The following is a 21,579-nucleotide window of genomic DNA, read 5'->3' as shown; positions in this document are numbered from 1 at the left end:
TGTAGGTTGTCTTTTCACTCTATTGATGAATTCACATATTTTTAAAACGTGTCTTATTTGAGGATAAAAATAGTAAAAACTTATTAAGTTGTTAATTTTATTAATATTATTAACTGTTACAAATATGCATATGACATTACATATGTAAAAATATTTATTTAAAATTGAATTAAAAATTCCCAGAATTAGATTTTTATTTTCAAGATTTTATGTTATTTTGATACACAGTAGATTTTTAGTCCTATAGATGTATGTTTATTTCTGTAAACCTAGTTTACAGAATGTTCCATAACCTAGAAACAGGTATGTATACATACATACAGACAACATGTGCACACATACATACATTAGAGAGAAAGATAAAGAGATATTTCTTGATCATTTATAAATATTTTGCTTTATCATTGTTTCTCATTCTGTATTGAAGGTAGTTTTTCAGGGAAAATAGATGTAGATAATAAAATAGAGATGATATTTTTAAAAAGATAAGAAGAAAGAGTCAAAGGCGAAAAGAAACTTGCTTAATTTGATTCAAGCTACAATATAATTGGATGATCTTTTTTTCTTTTCATACTGTTTAACATAGTGGCTCTTTTGTGTCAGCTCTTAAATGTGTTTCATTATTTAAAGATTGTATAAATGAAGACATTCAATAATTTGTATCTTATTTTAAAATTCATCACAGTTATATGACTTATTGGAAATATATCCATTAATGTGATATATTTTTTTACCTTAATTAGCAGCTATTTCTGTAGGAGAATGCTTACTTCATAAATGTGTGCAGGTATATTTACTTTTGAATTTAATGTTATTAACTAGAAAACAGTATGAAAATTGTTAGCTTCATTTCTTAAAATAATTATGGTTCAGGCTATTTAAAATCTATTTTATTAAGGAAATTATTTCACTGTTACATATATACCAACTTATGCTTTCAGGTTATTCACCAGAGCATTACTTGTTACTTAAGATGGAAAAAAGTAACCGGGCTTTCTAATAATAGGGAATAGTTTCATAAAATAGGTACATGATAAAACAGAGTGTTCGTTAAAGGCAAACTAGAATAATAATAACTGACTTACAGTGCCCTCTAAGGCATTATCACAAAACAACTATTAGTGTAAAATACAATACCTAACAAAGCTATGTGTGTACATGTGTAAATGCACAGAAAGTGTTATGGAAGAACAGTATTTCGAGCCATTAATAGTGATAACCTGCAGGGGAGTGGAACTGGGGTATAAAGGGAGACTATTTTACTCTATGTTTTTTTATACATTTAAGTTATTTATATTAACTTTTACTCATGTGTTTCATTCATAACTTGAAAAATGCCTTAAAGAATTTGCGAAATGTTTATTTTAACAAAAACAACAGAGGATATGGAAGTCTGTCGAAACAGGAATTTCAACAGTTGCACCATTAAATACACATAATGGTCAAAAAATTATGCATTCTTGGCCATATCAAACTATCTCATGTTATTTATAATATACATACCTACTATGTACCCACAAAAATTAAAATAAAAAAAGAAGAAAATCATGCATTGTACTGAGTGTGTTCTGATTCTATGGCCTACTCTATTTTTTATCTCTAATATTCTTTTTTTCCCATTTTAATTAAAGGTCTCATTCGTTTGCAAGAGCTCATCAAAGCTCCATCAAGATACAATCTTCGACTCAAAATTCGTCAGCTACCTGCTGATACAAAGGATGCAAAACCCTTACTAAAAGAAATGAAAAGAGGCAAGGAGTTTCATGTAATCTTTGATTGTAGCCATGAAATGGCAGCAGGCATTTTAAAACAGGTAACCTTTAAATTACTTGAATTCTTGCTTTCTTTATAAACTTGCACTTAAAATATGATCTTTTAAATAAAAATGTTATTGTTATACAGTCAATTATAACATTAATGTAATTTTATGATAGAAAGTCTGACAATTGCCTTTAATTGTCTTCAAAGAAAAGTAATGTAAATATTGATGATCTTCAAAACATGTTGTTCGAAGTTTTGAAGTTATTTTCAAATGACTGCAATGCTGTTGGTTAATGAGATAGTTGATTAATGAGATAGTTATTTCTGTTCTGAAATGAGGGAAGGAACTCAGAGTCAACCATTGAGCAGCTCAGTCATTGCAATCAACCAATAGGAAAAAGATGTAATAGATTTACCATTTACCCGGTATCAGTTTAAGAGACTTTACATATTTGATCTTATTTTATCATCACTGCAACCAAAAGAAGTAGGGACTATCTACTTTACCGGCAAAAAAACCTGAGTCCCAAAATGAAGAAGTAACTTGACCATGTCAAGTAGCCAGAACATAGCAGAGGGATTGATTCCAACCTAGTGATGTTAACAAGTATTCATTCCAGAATAAAGCACTGCCTGCCAAAAAAAAAAAAAAAAGAAAAAAAGAAAAAAATATCTATCAAACAAAACAATTTGTAGCTATGAAATCCCTTAGTATTATGTCAGCATTATTCAGACCTAACAACAAACTGGAAAACAGAAATTGTTATCAGTCCATATCTTACAGATGAAGAAACTGAAATTGGGAATTAAATGGCCAGAACAAGGCTATACGCTTATTATGTAGTAGAGCATAGATTTGAACACAACTTTTTAGATTTTGTTTCTTAAACTCTATTATGCACATTGAGCTCACACCTTGGTAGCTTGAAACTAGTCAGCTGTTTAGAACCCTTTCATGTACAGGATAAAATATTTCTACTGGAGAGTTATGCAGATTTAGATGTCAAGTTATAGCCTATTGAATATAAATGCCAATAGTAAATCCCTGTTAGAGCATGGTTAATTTATTGAGCAGATGTTTGTCCAGTAGTTCAATATAAATGTTGATTTTAACAGTAAAATATTTAATTAGATTTGAAAAATTGCTATAGTTTTATCTTTGGATAATAAAGCATATGAGGATTTTTGTTTTTTTTTTGCAACAAATAAAATGATGCACTAAAACAACCACTGAAATCTAGAGTTAAAACTGATTTATTTTTACATGATTTCCAAACAATTCTTGATCATTTTTAGAATACACAGGCCTAGAAAGGAGACCTTTCCTTTACTCCTAGAGTGAGTTAGCAGTACACTATTTCAGTGACAGAGCTTTGGTTTGCTTTCCCTAGGCTTCTAATAAGTATGTAAATGATCAGTTGTCTTTTCTCTAAAGAACTAACTCTGACTATTTTGCTATCTGGAAGATGAGAAGCACATCACCTTTAAAAATAGAATTTGCATTGTGCCTTCTACTAGATATATTTATTATTTTATATTTGTTTTCTTATGTGTTCTTTGCAAACATGCTTTGTTTGCAAAACAAAAACAGAAATAATAGAATGTTTAATACATATAAGAGAAAAATGTAATTTTAAGAGTCAGTAGATGAAAAATTAGAAAATGGGTAAAATGAGAATATGAAAGTTAAGATGAAGCCAGAATGACATTATTATACAGAATGCATCCTCTGAGGTCCTAAACTGGAAGGCCATAAATGTGGTGGTATTATTTTTAACTTTGTCTCACATATGAATTTTCCTGTTACTCTAGAAACCAAGAAGAAAGCAAATAGCTTCTAGGAAATTCAGTAGTGCATTTAATAGGGACCTATTTTGTTATGTATGAAAATTTTCGGAGATTTCTGAACATTCACTGATGTTGAAACTCCCAAGACATGGTATAGGAGTTGAGCAAAAATAGATGAGCTATTCTGGCTTCATTCAAGAATGAATATTTGGACTCTCCATAAAAAGAAATGGCCTTAATCAGTTTACTCTTGTGTGTTTGTTTGTGTAATTTATTTAACTTATTTATTTAAACTGATTGAGCTTTTACTAAATATTGAACAACAGTGAATTTGAAGTTTTCCTGTTAGAAAGCTTTAAAAGTGAGTGGAGCTTAGGGTTGACTAAATTTCCTCTGAGGCAAGTTGAGTACACTAATTGGCATGCATGCCTCCATAGCAGATGATTCTACCTCCATCTAGATTTATCAAAGAAAATACCCTAGGGCAGAGCCAAGATGCTCTGAAGTAAAACCTCACAAGGACATTCTATCACAGGGAAAAAATAGTAATCAAGAACTTCAAAGTTTAGATCAGAGAGTGTGAAATAAAAACTTTTAGCCTGGAAAAAAATATAAAAGAAAATGCTAATAAAATCCTACAGCAGAAAGAAGTAAAATAAAATAAAAAATGAAGAAATGCTTATAGGCCCCCTACTATTGTTGACCTTGAGCAATATAATTTCTGGATCTTACCTGAAAAATAAACTGGTTGCAAATTACCTGCCTAGATAACTGTGTGTGTTAATTTGTCATATTACATTGTTAACAGGACACCAGCTTAATGTTGGGATCTCTAATAATATTTTGATTTTAGAAAAATTAATCTGTAGTATTTCTTTTAGGAGAGATGATATCACAACTACTTTTATATTGAGGCAATTATTATTTATGCATAAAAATATACTGATTTTATTTCCTCTGATGTGTTTGAAGTGTGTATACAATTCATTCAAAAGTAGCAGTAAGACAACTAAAAGCAGGTCCAGAGCAAGTCCTTTTTTTTTTTAATCCTACAGGAAATTATTAACTAATCTTTTAAGAGAATATTCCTGTTGTGCACTTTTTTTTTTGAGTAAGGTTACAGTGTAGGTACTTAAAAATAGCTACTATTTCTGCCTCTAGCTTTTTCTACATCATATATCATGGTGCATAACTGATCCTTGTTTTCAAAATCAAAAACTGAGAGAAGATAAATGAAAGCCACAAACAGACTCCAAACACCCTTATAGATTTCTTCTCAAGGTGATGAAGAAGAAACCTGTAGCCATTGGAAATATGTATGTCAGAACTAATTATTTTTTCCCCATCATCTCCTCAACTCCTTCCCCTACGCCAAAACAGAATTCGATGTACTTGCCTGAGATGTCCATGTTTTCAAATTATCCAGGAAGAAACAGGCAAAAATTTTAGAATACATAGAGTCAAAAATTATTCCACATCTGTGGGAATATGAAATATACCACTTTAGAAAATGACATAGATTCCAAACTCCACATTAAAGACCTGGAGTCCATGTTTACTCACTATCTCACTTTGTTGGACAGTTTATTCATTCTTTTCATGTCCTAGTTTTCTCACCTGTAAAATGAACATAATAGTAGGACTGAATTCTAGGGTTTTTATGAAGCTTAAATATGTAATGTGCTTAGAATAGTATCTAACACATTTTAAACATTATTTAAGTATTATTTTTAGTTATACTTCTGAATCATTATTTCTTTCAATTACCTTTATCTCTATTTCTATACCTACAGAGTTGATAAAGTAAAAAAAAAAAATGCCAAAGATAATACTGAGCTGTCATTGAATGGTATTGGAGATAGGGAGCCATCTGAACATGTCCATCAGGAACAATGCCTTCTACAAAGATAATCTTGTAAATTTGTATTTAATAACGGAAATTCTGTCTTATTCTACTTGAGATGAAAATTTAAGCAGAATATTATTGGTTTATATAATTATTACTCATTCAAGAAATATTATTTGGTAATTTGATACCCAAATTTCCTGTGCTCAATTCTTTGATGCCACCTTTTGTTAACTGATGTTTCTCCCTTTTAAAATATATTTTATACATTCCAAACTTTTTCATAAATATCTATTCCTTCTTAAACAGCTCATGTTGAAGAACTGCAAATTTAATCCTACCTAACTGGTTAATGCCAACTTATGAGCATAATACTTTTCTTATTTTTTTTCAAAATTTTAATTGTTGTGGGTACGTAGTAAGTGTACATATTTATAAGGTATATGGGATATTTTGATACAGGCACGCAAAGTGTAATAATCACATCAGGGTAAATGGGATATCCACCACCTCAAGCATTTATCCCTGTTTTTGTTTGTTTGTTTGTTTGTTCTGAGATGGGGTGTTGCCCTGTCCCTGCAGCCTCAACTTCAGGAGCTCACATGACCCCCTCAACCTCAGCCTCTTGAGTAGTTCAGACTAAAGGCACGTGCCACCATGCCTGGCTAATTTTTTTCATTTTTTTTTTTTGTAGAGATGGGGTCTAGTTATGTTACTGAGGCTGGTCTTGGGCTCAACCAGTCCTCCTGCCTTGGTTTCCTGAAGTCCAGGGATTATAGGTGTGAGACACTGCACCCAGCCAGCATTTATTCTTTATGTTACAAACAATCCATTTACACTCTTTTAGTTATTTTAAAATATACAATTAAATTATTATTGACTATAGTCAACCTGTTGGGTTATCAAATACTAGATCTTTTTCCTTCTTTCTGTTTTTTGTACCCATTAATTTCTGTAGAGAGAATGTACCTGAGGCAGCTACTTCCTAACTGAGTTTTTGTACTTAGTGGCTTGTGGAAGACTATTAGATGAACCTGAGAATAGTTTCCTACTAAGAAGTCTTCATTCAACTAAAAATATGTTGTTTTTTAAATTATCTTTGCCAACTGCTGTTCATTGATAAGCAGTTGTTTCAAAAGCATTCTCTTATTTTCAGAGAGAAAATGACATGGACATTTGTATCACTGAAAGTTCTAACCCAAAAGTCCTTGTTTTAAAATTGACAGTCTAAAACTGATGAGGACTGTAGAAGAGTGAAATAAAACATTGTAATTTGGGACTAGTTTATTAATAACCACAAAAACATTTCTTTAATTATATGTACTTTTTAAATAAGAGTGGTGATTTACATTCCCTTCATTAATGCTATGGAAATGTCTCTAAAGTGCTACAATAAATGCTTGTTGGCATTGTGTTTTGCAGCACTTTTACCCTAATTCAGTAATATTGTTCATTAAAATAAAATGGTGTTCCTCATTAGGGTATATGTAGTGAAGACATTACGAATGTAACAAATTAAGATGTGCTAATTTCAGGTTTTGTGTCAAATTTAATGCCTTCTTTAATGTGTTAAGCCATAGCTTTACAATTGCAAACATTCAACTAATAGCTTTTCTATCTAGAGAATTGCTTCAGAAATTCTTTCAGAAACCACTAACCTTTAACTACTGGGAAAAGATTTAGTTTAACCTAATTGTATGTAATATGAATATTGTAGGTTGATTCTTTATCACATCCTACTATATTTTGTTCTCACTTGTATTATTGACATACTATCTTTCCTATAATATGTACCTTCAGTAATTTTTTTGTTATTTAATTTTTTTTATTTCTCAGGCATTAGCTATGGGAATGATGACAGAATACTATCATTATATCTTTACCACTCTGGTAAGTACTATATTAAAACATAATATTCTAGATTTTATTATTATAACTTTTCAGATGAAAAATTGGTTGTTTAGTAAGAAGTATTATGACTTATTCCTTTGTAGTTATATTTTAATTTGATAAGACTTCCCAAAATTATCAGAGAAAATAACTCTTAATAGAAACTGATGATTTTGAAATAATGTCATTTCAGAAATCAATTCAAAATGTTTCATGTCTTATTTTTATGTTGCTTTAGAGAACTTTCAGAACATAATGGATCTTAAAATTAGTTTGCTGAGAAATCAATGCTTTAGAAAAGCACAAATTCAGCCAGGAGCGGTGACTCATGCCTCTAATCCCAGCACTTTGGGAGGCCGAGGTGGGTGGACCACCTGAGGTCAGGAGTTCGAGACCAGCCTGACCAATTTGGGGAAACCCTGTCTCTACTAAAAATACAAAAAAAAAAAAAAAAAAAAAATTAGCCAGCCATGGGGGGCTTGTAGTCCCAGTTACTTGGGAAGCTGAGACAGGAGAATTGCTTGAACCTGGGAGGTGGATGTTGCAGTGAGCTGAGATCATGCCATGGCGCTCCAGCCTTGGTGAAAAAGCTAGACTCCATCTCAATGAAGAAAAAAAAAAGCACCAATTCTTATGTTATCTCAGCTCTATTCACTTTTTGAAAATCTGATTTATTTTCTTCAGAACTGGTTTGTATTTAGAGCTTCAGTTACCACCTTTGTTCAAATGAGGTCTAGATGTTCCATGTAATATTCATGAATTACTGTATACTGCAGAACAATTTTAATTGTTGTAGCATTAGACAATTACAAAATATTTAAATTTTAATGTCCTCTGAATTGACCACCTTCTGATTATCTTAAAAGTTCCTGCTGCTTTTATTGACTCCTATATCACCATCAAAATTTTACTGATTTTTCCTTAGTAATGTCTCTAGCGTCTATCTTCTCCATTCCCATAACAACCAGTCTAACCAATGTTTTCTCTGTTAACTTGAAATTCTTCTAGTTAGTCTCCTTGCTTCTAGGAGTCTTGAAGTTACCAGATCAAATTACTGATATGTAATTGATTGCAATAGCTTCCTGTCATGACAACTCTTACCTCCAAAGGAGATTATTCATGTAGTTAGATGTATTTTACTTATAAATACAAAAGCTGGCTCTGCTATATCTCTACATTATTTCCTAGCAGACAACTTTTTGCAGCTTGTAAGAGACTTAGTGGTGGGTAGGTGGAGAGGGAGTGAAAGCATTCCCTTATCAGCAAATTATATTTCAATGCTGTTACAACTCAACTCTAGCGTAAGCATAAGATTTTGAGGAAATCAAAACTATCTCTCAATAGGAAAAGAAATGAAACAACTAGATTAAGATATATAGAACTCACAGGCCTATATTTAAAGGCCTTTATACTTTGATCCTAACCAAAATTTCCCATTTCCTTTTGCTACTATTCTCCTTTATGAATTCTCTTTTATAGCTGAACTGATGTAGATCAGTCTCCTGATTAGGTTTTATGTCTTCTAATTTTTGTGTCTCCACTCACACTTTGAATTCTCTTTTTGCCAATCAATAGCCTAGTCATTATTAATGGCAGCTATAGGGGAGCAAAGATTTCTTTTCCTCATGCATCATGAGGTTCAGGCCTGAGATCTCTATAAAAAAGGCAAGTTAACAAGAGAAACACGTAAAAATTTAATATAAATTTTATGTGACACAGAAGCCAACAGAAATGAAGACTCAAATAAATTGGAAAATCTGGCTATTTTTATGCTTTTGTTTGAAAAAGAGTAGATCATTACGTAGGAAAAAGATTGAACAAAGGGAGGTTATGATCTAATGGTAATAAATCGAGAAAACTTAGCAAGGTCAAGTTGTTCAGATTCTTCTTGACCTCCAGGTATAGGGCAGGATCCCTCTGGAATGAGAGTCTTATAAGCTCCTTTCTCTGGAGGTAGGTCAGAGAATTCTTTTATGGCCCACTTCAGGGGAGAAAGGTGGGATAAGGTCACAGAGTGGTCTTGCTGCTTCTGTGTCTTCTCAATTTCCTATAGCCAAGTACCATATTTGGGGGTGGCGTGTTCTGAGCCCCATAACAGCTAAGATCCCATTGGCTCTGTGAAGTTTTTCTTGACCATGGAAACTGAAAATGACGGGCTTTGCTTCTGACTTCTTTTGGACTTATGATTTCTACTCTTTTACCACTTAGCATACATTGCCGTGCATTATTTATTTACTCCTTGAATATATCCTATCTCCTTGGCTAGATTGTAAACATTAAAAAAAAAAAAAAACCTAAAGATTCCTTAAGTTTTTCATAGCACAGACCACAACTCAGGCCAATACCAGCTGCTTTCCACTAAATTACATTTCTATTATCTCACCTGGGTAGCTGTATAAGTCTGAGGCAAGCTGTTCATAGAACCAATGGCATTAATCTTGCCTTGATTCTCAATATTGTCCATAATATCTGAGAGTCATCTATGCCAACTAGAAAGAGGGCAAAACTCTCACGTGCTGCATATGTTCATGGTAGCATCCATTCCCATGATAGCTTTGGCCTCATGTCTCCTGGGAAAGCTAAAGGGCAGAGCAAGAACATTCACTATTTGCAGACTAGAAAGGACAACAGAAAGTGTTTGTTAGGAACTTATGATGAAGTTCCTAGGTGAGACATGAGATAAAAGAATTGCATTGTTTCTGCAACCAAAATGACTACTCTTCTTAACATTTTTCCCACACCTTTCATATAGTTTCATTAGGTAGAAGCCGTATTTTGTGACCTGCTTTCTAAAACAACAATCAAACAAAGGAACAAACACTGACAAAACAAAATTTTAAAAATAACAATAAGGCAAGGAAGCGAAGCAGGGCAAAGAAAAAAATTAAAGTAAAATATGGATACATAAAATAAGGGTGAATACATAAAATAAGGGTAAACTATCATTAACAGAGAAGAAAGCTATTGCAAATCTTAGATGTAAGTTGTGGAATAGCCCATGGTTTCACTGGTGATTTTAGAATAAAATATACACATGGATTTTTATATACAGAGGATATATCTCTGCAATGCCAAAGCATGAGGACAGTCTCTTTGAATCTTGGTGATTTGTGATGTTTAATGTCACTTGACACAATGATGTTAAGTGACCTAAGGGAGGCAAGAATAAGTGACTATTTCAATAATACATGCTGTGAAGATACTTTGTCGATCATAACACAATAACATTTGTCTTTCAGGACCTCTTTGCTCTTGATGTTGAGCCCTACAGATACAGTGGTGTTAATATGACAGGGTTCAGAATATTAAATACAGAAAATACCCAAGTCTCCTCCATCATTGAAAAGTGGTCGATGGAACGATTACAGGCACCTCCAAAACCCGATTCAGGTTTGCTGGATGGATTTATGACGGTATGAATACCACTTAAAGATTAGTTTGTGTGTTTCTAAATAGTATTATATACATATTAACTTCTGGGTTCAAACTTTAGTTTAATTGTTTGACATTAAAAGCATAATATCAGAACTACAATATAAATAATTATATTAACAATTTTCTAAATCAATTTTATATGAAAAATTTATACTTCCATCCAAGTATCTTAAAAGGCATTACAACTATCAATAGGATACTACAACATAGGAATTTCTATAAAGTTAATTAGTGCCCTACATGGGAAATGAGAGACTGAAAAGAAGACATTAATCTGATAGTAATCCTTCTGATCTCACCTACCAATTATGAACACTCTTCAACATGATGCTTTCTGATATCAGATGTTATGCAAATGACTATGTCAAACAAAATTCTCCCCTGAGGTTACTCATTCTTTAAGGCTGAAGACTAATCAATAATCACGTTTGTCATTTTCAAGTCCCAGTTTAAACCTAGAAACTGCACTAATGCATAAGCTATAAAAGAAGGATATATTCTTGTATAACTTTGTTGTTTATGCTAAACAATTTTAGTTGTTTATACCAATGCTTACATTGAAAATCTAATGGCAAGGCATACATAATTTTAAGTTTTCTCATACTGTGTACAAAACATACCCTCCAAAAGGTAAAAATCAATGTTTAATTTAAGCTACTATGTAAAAATATTATTTTTAAAATAAGTAATAAATTTAAAAATTATGACTGAGACATTTTATATTCTTTTTTCCTAAGTCTTTGAAAGATGGTATATATTTGACATCATGCATATTAATTCAGAGTAGTCACATTTCAGTCATATTTGCTCAGTAGTAGCCAAATGTGGCTAGTGGCTACCTTATCAGACCAGGTAAGTATATATCATGTTATTTATGTTAAATGACTGATGTTTTCTCATTAAATCAATTTTCTATAGACCAAAGTATCACTATAATTAAGGAAATTGCTTAGCAGTCTGGTAATATTTACATTTCATAGGTAATTACCACTTGCTTTTAATGAGTATTAGCCTAAATGGATAATTTAATAACAAAAATGTCCTCTATCCTTACATGTGGAAAAGCTTTTTCTATTATGATTGTAATTTTTCCATTAGTTGTTTCAATGGGCTTCAAAGCATACTTTTGATATTGCAGGGATAAAAGGAAAATTTGATTTTTTCCCCCTTAGAAGATTTAGTAATACAAATTGAGTGCCTTCGTAGTGATTATGAAGAAGAAATGTTTAGCCTAAAGGCATCAACTTTCTGATGGAAAGAAAAATACGCTTTCTGTTTGAGAGAAAAATAACCTACTAGAATTTGAAAATAAATCCATATCAATTTTTTTAAAAGAAACACTATAAGGGGAATTTTATTCCTTTGTATATAGAGATAGTTGACCAGTTCTTGTAGTTCAGTTTTAACTTACGATATGTTTGAGATTTCTTATTGGTAGGAAAATACCTAAATAAATTAAAAATGAAAATATTTTCCTTCAAAGTGGAGCCATATTTAAAATAAAATGCAATCTAGAAAAATTATACATGTTGTATTTTGTTACCAATTTAAATACGGTGAATCAAACTTTTGAAACTTAAGACACTGTGATTTTTAATATTACAATGCATACTATCCTTTAAATTGTTGTTATGATCATGGAATTTTTTTCCTATACTTTCTCTATAATATCTTTCTTACAATTCTTTGATTTCAGCATAAATATCTTATTTATTTTCAATACTATTATTAAATGGTTTTATAAAAGTAAATCAGTAGCTGTTAGGACAATTTTACATTTTTATATATTGACTTCCACAGATAAATAAGTCCAAGATTTAGTGTTCCCCTTTATGTATCAGAATCATAAAAATTATCCAATTTCACTTGGGTACTCTGTGTGTAGCTATGTGAGTCCCTCTAGGGCTTTACACGTTATCTCCTGAAATGAAGTTTATTTCTGGTAACTTATCTAAACTATTGAAAGACAGAAAAGTACAAGGAATAATGTATTAATTTCCAAGGTAGAAGCTCTTAGAAGGAATTAACCTCTACAATATGGGAAAGGAGACAGGGTATTAGGATAATTACAGATTTGAGTTCTATCTTTCTAGCCACGAGTCTATTCCTCTTCTGTCCTGCCCCGTTGAACTGGCAGATGATTTCTTGGGAGGGGGAAGAGTGTTAAAATAAAAATGGACTGATGAAAAAATATGTCTATTAAAAATCCTGGGCATCGTATATAAACCATGAATTTTGAATGATTTAGAAGAATTTTCAATGCAATACTCTTCCCTTTGGTATAGTCCTTAAATCTAAAGTAGATATGAGGTTTGTCATTAAAATAAAAGTTTCTTTCAGAATATTGATTTTGTTTTCACAATTCTCTTTTGGAAAATTAATATATTTTTAAATTATTTCATCATTTAACATTATGCAAAAATACAAAAATTACAAAATATTTTCATTATATAACAATTCTTAATTATAAAATAACATAATTATTAAAATAAAAACAATTGAGTTCTATATTAAAATATTACCGTAGTTATGTCTTATATAAGTATTCTTTTTTCTATTTAAAATTGTACTGTAAGCATTTTCACAAGTCATTAAATGTTTAGGAAAAGAAATTAATAGGCTATTTCCACCATGAATGTAGTCAGTAAATTAAGAGGATTCTAGTTAGATAAAAAAGAATAAAGAATTATAGCCTAGCATTGTGGTATTGGCAACATTCCCTTCAGTCAATGCATGAGATCTCAGTGTTTATGTATTCCTTCTTCTTTTTTCCCCCTATGGTCCCATAAAAAAATGGGATTATCAGCAAAGTTTCTAGCGCTTGGAGCAAGACCTATTATTATCAGTATCATAATCATTTGCCATTGTATAAGATCATAGTGCTTAGACTTTGACATCCTTTCTTCATGTTTGAGCTATAAAAGGAAACAGTAAATTTGATTCATGAGAGTTTTTCTAGTTGAGTTAGGATTTTAATTGGCCCTTGAGATAACTGTTCATCAGTTAAATGACTACTGAATACAAAACCACTTCTTCTGCAATTGTAGTTTCTTTCTCTACAGTCTTGGGTCATCATATTAAAGATGTTAATGTTAGTAACTCAGTAAAATTTTTAGTCTTACTTGGTATAAACCCAATCAAGAAACCAACTCACACAATACTCCCAAGTCTGATCTAGTTCAGGAGGAAGAAATAAAGCTCAACACTCTTCCTTAACACATGAGGATTTTCTTTTAACATGTGATATCCCACTTTTTTCCATTCCTACACAATGCCATCAAGTTAGTGCTCTGTCTTTTGTTCCCATCTTTTCATGCTCCTGAAGGTGTGCAAATATCTTTCAGTGAGCATTATTACTGTTCTTCACTGCACAATCAGATAACATCTTCCCCAGTCCTCTGCCCAGATATTGTCTGTCTTTATACTTATTAAAAGATGAGAATTCACTTTTGAACCAGTGTCAATCAGAACCTGACAATGGTGATACTTATAATTGATTTATTGAGTTTACAGCAATTTCAAGTCAAGACAATCAAATCAGATACAAACACCTCAGGGTACATTTTAAACCATCTAGCTATATCCCAGAAATCCTTCTCAGTGATTCCAGTATACATATACATATTAATACCACCATACCTGTAATCCATCCAGTAGCTTAGTAATTATCAATACCATTTTTTTTGTGCTGATATATAAATTTACTACACAAATGAATAATAACCACATTGGCCGGGCGCGGTGGCTCACGCCTGTAATCCCAGCACTTTGGGAGGCCGAGGTGGGTGGATCACGAGGTCAAGAGATCAAGACCATCCTGGTCAACATGGTGAAACCCCGTCTCTACTAAAGATACAAAAAATTAGCTGAGCATGGTGGCACGTGCCTGTAGTCCCAGCTGCTCGGGAGGCTGAGGCAGGAGAATTGCCTGAACCCAGGAGGCGGAGGTTGCAGTGAGCCGAGATCGCGCCATTGCACTCCAGCCTGGGTAACAAGAGCGAAACTCCGTTTCAAAAAATAATCATCATCATCATCATCATATTGGTTGACTACATCATTTGGATTTCTATAGGGATATTACTGTTTTAGAAGTTTAAACCCTGAACACCAACTGCTCTCTCCATTTCCATTCTCCTCAACAATCATTAAGCACTGTCAATTTTACTGTATCAGTATTTTTCTTAACTTCATTCATCTTTTCAACCCAGAGCTTTATCTTAGTTATTATCTTTCCCCTGGTTGTTGTAATAGTTTCCTCACTGAAATCCTACTCCTAATGTCTCTCTCCTACATTCACCTTCTTTTTAGTATGATTTTTTCAGAACTTTACTCATGGCTTCTCATCACTTACTAGAGGTAATTTGAGCTCATTTGCCAAACCTAAAAAGCCTTCTATGATCTGGCTCTTTCCAACTTGTCCTGCCTCATATTTGCTTAATCCCTGTTCCTCCAAGCTACCCCTTCATCTCACCTTTGATGTGTAATTACTCATCATGTATCATCTATTCCAGCAGAGGATACTTCCATTGTTTGAACCACCTATTTTTTTTTTTCAATGTTTGGCATATTCCTACTCATACTCTAATTTTCAAGTCTTCTGTTACCTTTTATACTGAATGTACCCCGAGTCTTCCAGATATTTTGTGTGGTCCTTCATTTACGCACTTTATGTATAGTTCATGTTGAAAGTTAACTGTAGTGCTTTAGTTTGTTTTTACATCACTTTCTCATAGACTGTTAGCTCTTACGAAGCAAGAACTAGATATTGTCATCTCTGAAGTCCCTGTACCTAGTTTAATGTCTGAAAGAGCTCAAACTGAGGGAGTGACTGCCTGATTGAATAAATGTATTTGTTAATCAACTTAAATCATATTACATCTATGTTCTAATTACTAGTTCCTCTCATTTCCCCAAATACATGTTGGAGAGCATTTTATTTATCCTCTTGTACTTTATTATCAAGATATCTAATCATTTGGAAGATGCAATGAAGCTAGTCTCAACTGTTTTTCAGCTGGTGTCTTGCTCTGTCACCCAGGCTGGAGTGCTGTGATACCATCTCTGCTCACTGCAACCTCCACCCCCCCTGTTTGCAGAGATTCTTGTGCCTCAGCCTCCCAAGTAGCTGGGATTACAGGCACGTGCCACCATGCCTAGCTAATTTTTGTATTTTTAGTAAAGATGTGTTTTCACCATGTTGACAAGGCTGATCTCCAACTCTTGACCTTAGGTGATCTGACCATCTTGGCCTTCCAAAGTGCTGGGATTACAGGCATAAGCCATCATGCCTGGCCATTAGAAATCCTTTTGATTAAATAGTGAAAGTATAGTAAGTTAGAAGAGTAGTTCTCATTCTTTTTACAAAGGAAGGGAGAATGTTTTTGAGAGGTTTATGTGTGTGTGTTTTTTTTATTATTATTATACTTTAAGTTCTGGGGTACATGTGCAGAACGTGCAGGTTTGATACATAGGTATACACATGCCATGGTGGTTTGCTGCACCCATCAACCCATTATCTACATTAGTTATTTCTCCTAATGTTATCTCTCCCCTAGTCCCCCATCCCCCAACAGGCCCCAGAGTGTGATGTTCCTCCACTGTGTCCATGTGTTCTTATAGTTCAACTCCCACTTATGAGTGAGAACATGCAGTGTTGGGTATTCTGTTCCTGTGTTAGTTTGCTGAGAATGATGTTTTCCAGCTTCATCCATGTCCCTGCAAAGGACATGAACTCATTCTTTTTTATGGCTTCATAGTATTCCATGGTGTTTACGTGGCAGATTTTCTTTATCCAGTCTGTCATTGATTGGCATTTGGGTTGGTTCCAAGTCTTTGCTATTGTGAATAGTGCTGCAATAAACATATGTATGCATGTGTCTTTATAGTAGAATAATTTATAATCCTTTGAGTATATACACAGTAATGGGATTGCTGGGTCAAATGGTATTTCTGATTCTAGATCCTTGAGAAATCACCACACTGTCTTCCACGATAGCTGAACTAATTTACACTCCCACCAACAGTGTAAAAACATTCCTATTTCTCCACATCCTCTCTAGCATCTTTTGTTTCCTGACTTTTTGATGATCACCCTTCTAACTGGCTTAAGATAACATCTCAATGTGGTTTTGATTTGCATTTCTCTAGTGACCAATGATGATGAGCTTTTCTTCATATGATTGTTGGCTGCATAAATGTCTTTTCTTGAGAAGTGTCTGTTCATATATTTGCCCACTTTTTTGATGGGGTTGTTTTTATTTTGTAAATTTGTTTAAGTTTTTTGTAGATTCTGGACATTAGCTCTTTGTCAGATTGATAGATTGCAAAAATTCTCTCGCATTCTGTAGGTCGCCTACTCACTCTGATGATAGTGCAGAAGCTCTTTAGTTTAAAGCCCTCCTAACAATTAGTTCTTTAAAACAACAGCCCACAGCCGTTAGACTTTATAATTTCCTTTTTTATTTAAGTATCTTAAATTAAAGATTGACATCTTTTATATATATCTTACAGCAGGAAGTTAGCTCATTCACTAAGGGGACACAAGTAATCATTTGTTACTGTATAAATATTTACTTTTATAGCTGGGTGTGATGGGGCAAGCCTACAGTCAGCTATTTGGGAGGCTGAGGTAGGAGTATCACTGAAGCCTGGGAAGTTGAGGCTGAAGGGAGCAGTGTTCATCTAACTACAGCCTGGGTGACTAAACCCCAGCCTGGGTGACAAAGCAAGACCCCATCTCAAAAAGAAATCCACTTGTAGCTTAGTGCATCTTAGAAGATTAATAGGTACATAAGTGAAAAATAAAAAAAGTTTTCTAAAAAAACTTTTAGAAAAGGCAATAGAAATAGTACCATAGGGAAATAAAGTATGAACAGGCAGGCTTTCATTTACTGCTGGAACTGCAAGCCCACCTTTACTGCTATTTGCTTATCTTAATTAATTTTAGCTGTTTTTCTTTAATTCATTTGAAATGAATATAAATATAAGGTTTTGGCAAGTAATGGATCAAAGCAATTTGACATTTTTTAAATCGCTGAAGCATTTTGAAAAACTTGGCTTCATCTTATATTGCACTAAATCACGTAAATAAAAGAATAAAGAAGCTGGGTGTGGTGTTTCATGCCTGTAATCCCAGTACTTTGGGAGGCCGAGGTGGGCAGATCACGAGGTCAGGAGTTTGAGACAAGCCTGACCGGTATGGTAAAACCCCATCTCTACTAAAAATACAAAAATTAGCTGGGCGTGGTGGTGCACACCTTTAATCACAGCAACTCAGGAAGCTGAGGCAGGAGAATCACTTAAACCTGGGAGGTAGAGGTTACAGTGACCTGAGATCACTGCACTCCAGCCTGGGGACAGAGCTAGACTCCGTCTCAAAAACAAAAAGCAAAAACAATAGCAACATAATGAATTAACTACTGTTTTAAAATCAGTTTTAATACTGTGTGTATTGTATGCAACACACAAGATTTGATGCTAGGCACTCAGGATTTGCTGATGAAGACATATCTCTATTTTATCAATGTACTAAGGGAATTGACAAAATCAGAATATAGTAATTATTTTTCTGACCATATCTCAACCTTTGTTGCTAGAAAAATTATGTTTAAAATGTGATGTTTATTACTTCTTAATTTTGTATTTTTTTATCTTCTTTCCTGTCTTCCTGAAAATTATTGTTAAAATTTTTTGTTTTCTGTGATCATTTAAGGTAGCAAGAGACACACATATATTTACCAGGAATTGTACATAACTTCTTAGTATTTTGTCAAAAAATGTGTAACATTTCACAACATTTATTAACATAAATATTATAACTAACCTTATTTTCGTTGTTACCACAGAAGAAACATTTTGGGGTCCATAATATAATAAAATATGGCAGAAATATTTGCATATTTCAGAGTATGTAATGAACTCATAAGTACAACATTTGTTACATTTATATGTACTTGATTTAGTGAATGGTAAAAGGACATGGAGCATGAAGCATGAATAACAGAGTGGCACTATATTTCTTTACTTTATGTACCTATTAATCTTCTAAGATGCACTAAGCTACAAGTTAAATCTAAATACAGATAACTGAGATGACCTAACAACCTCCATTGTTATTAACAGAACATTTCATCTTATTGCCTTTTCTCATTGACAGATTAAATAAGCAGCATTTATCTAAAGTTGATAAAAATATGGAATTTCTATTTTAAGTAATTGTATTTTACATGAAAAATGGCAGTTGCAGTGAAGCATTATCTTAATGGTCATGTTATTTTTATAGGTCAATTTTCCAATTTTCCATTAGGAAAAAGTAAGGTTAAATTAAGAGAATTTTTTTCCCTTCACCCTGAAGAGCAAAATTTATCTTCAAAGCATTGATACAAGATTATGTAACACAAAATTGTAAAGGATAAATACATTTCTGCACACAATTTTCTTAAGTCTCAAAGTAGGGGAAAAAAAATAAACCAAAACCCTTTCCTCTACCTGTCAGATTTGTCCATTGTCTGGAGCCTCTGACGGAAGACAGACTAACATGAAAAAAATAACAGAAGTTTATTGCAATCTGCAGTACCCACTTACAATGAAGAACTCAGATGTGAACAGCTCAGGGGGTGGTTAGAACTTGGGCTTATATAGCATCTTAATAAAGAACAATATATTTTTAGAAAAGTGACAAGACAAAGGAAAAGTGATTTAGGCTTTTAGGAGTGGCAAATTATGAGCAGGTAGATATATAAATAGAACATATAAAAATGTAAAATTATATATATATATAATATACCACTTGTAGGATTATATATATGTGATATCACATGTATCATATATACTAATCATATATAGTGTCATATATACTAATCTCACACACACACATGGCATATTTTGGGGTGGTATATCCTGAACTCTCCTTCAACAGCTATATAGTTTTATGTGGATATGACTAATCACCAATGATATGAGGAAGTCTAGCTAGACAGAAATTTGTAGTGTTCATGAAGGAGGGCCCCTCAAGAGATAGTCAATGTCAGGGACACCCAGAAGAGGTGATGCCCAATGCCCAGACAAGAGTACAAAGTACAACTTTGTAGAGTCTGAGAACCGGCAACATTCTGAGATTTAGGACTCTACATCTGGATCTGGACTGTGGCATCAAGGTAGAGTTGTTAAAAGCAATGAATGTGACCTTGAAAAACAAAAATGCCAAGAGAGTTATTGAGGTAACAAGGCATTGAACTTCAGAAAGCAAGTACAGGGCACAAAGTAAAGGAAATGCAACATGGTCAAGAAAATAAGCGGTGGATTATTTCACTGGAGTACACACTCAGGTTAGAATGAAGTTATCAGCAAGTTTGACATAATGTTCAATGTCATAGGTTAAAGGAGTGGATTGGGAAACAGTGGGATCTAAATCTAGGATAACATATTTTCATGCTAATGAATTAACAAATAGTTATAAATAGTCTATATTTAACATAGAAAAATCGAAGAGCATAAAATACTGGTTGAAATTATTAAAAAGGAATTAGAGATGGAATTGAGGCCTAAAAATAAGAAATCTTATTTAAATATTCATAGTATACTACAGCAAAGTTCTAGCTATGGAAGTTTAACTATTACTGTAACTAAAATACATTCTTATCATAGAAGGAAGAGTGGATCTATTTTTAAAATGCATAAAATATGTTTTCTGGCTACTTGTTTGCATTCAGGGTAAAATACACAAAACTAAGCTATCTGTTGTATTTGGGATGAACTGAGAGGGAGTAGACTGGTGGCAATTATTAAAACTGTAGATTTTTCCTATATTAATTCAATTTTATGAATAATTTTTGGAATATGTTTTTGGCTTTCCCCCAAAAAAATTTAAAATCTATACCAGATAAAAAGTACCTTGGCCCCACCAGTCTTTAAATTTTGCACTTCATTGAATACTTACATATGATTTTATGTAAATATAAATAATATAAAATAGGAAAATAAATATATAAAATAACTAATTCTTATTTATATATAAATTCATATTATCTTAGGTAATATCTTAGTATGTTTGTGCTGCTATGACAGAATACCTGAGACTAGCTAAATTAATAAGAAACAAAAATTTATCTCACAGTACTGGTAGCCAAGAAGCCCAGATCAAGATATTGGCAGGATTGCTGTCTGGTGAAAGCAACTGTCTGCTTTCAAGATGGCAATCTGTTATATTCTCTGGAAGGCAGAAACTCCCTGTCCCCACATGGTGAGAGAAACCAAAGGGGAAGAGAGTGTTACTTTCAGCCTGGAGTTCTTTCATGAGTGCTTAATGCAGTGATGACAACTTAATCACCTCTCAAAAGCCTCACCTTTTAATTCTGTTTTATTGGAGATTAAGTTTTAACATGAATTTTGGAAGGGGCACACTCAAACCATAGCAGGCACTTTTGTGAATAGTAAGCAATGTTCATATTTATCTATTCAATCATATTCATACTCATTTTATTTATGTACTAAACTATACTATTTATACATATCTATACTCATATTTACTTACTAGAAAGTGTCACTGGTAACTATATTAATAGGATAAGCATTTATAAAATATAGCCTCAGTACACTCAATATATGCAAATGCTTTTTTACTTATGACAGGGTTTCATGTTTATAAACCCATCATAAGTTGAAAATATCACAAGTCAAAAATGCACTTAATACACTTAAAGTACCTAACATCATAGCTTAGCCTTACCTACTTTAAACATGCTCAGAATACTTACATTAACCTACGTTTGGACAAAATCATTTAACACAAAGCCTATTCTACAACAAATTGTTGAATCTTTAATGGAATTTATTGAATGCTTTATGGAAAGTGAAACACA

At 32.8% G+C, this 21,579-nt stretch overlaps 1 protein-coding gene across 5 annotated transcripts in view; it reads left to right on the top strand.

Moving 5' to 3' along the window:
- Window positions 1-21,579, top strand: part of GRIK2 (glutamate ionotropic receptor kainate type subunit 2) — a 712,929-nt gene that overhangs the window by 287,736 nt on the left and 403,614 nt on the right. For all 5 annotated transcript variants that reach the window (XM_012438407.3, XM_064360817.1, XM_064360815.1 and 2 more), the window contains exons 4-6: window positions 1,632-1,813; window positions 7,232-7,285; window positions 10,525-10,698. In XM_012438407.3, coding sequence (XP_012293830.1) covers window positions 1,632-1,813; window positions 7,232-7,285; window positions 10,525-10,698 — 410 coding nt within the window. The remainder of the gene's footprint in view (window positions 1-1,631; window positions 1,814-7,231; window positions 7,286-10,524; window positions 10,699-21,579) is intronic.

Source organism: Aotus nancymaae, unplaced genomic scaffold, assembly GCF_030222135.1.
Source record: "Aotus nancymaae isolate 86718 unplaced genomic scaffold, 86718_ANA_hifiasm-v0.15.2.pri h1tg000040l, whole genome shotgun sequence".
Classification (NCBI taxonomy): Eukaryota; Metazoa; Chordata; class Mammalia; order Primates; family Aotidae; genus Aotus; species Aotus nancymaae.
The sequence above is the reverse complement of the archived record's forward strand: the minus strand, read 5'-3'. Positions and strand labels throughout refer to the sequence as shown.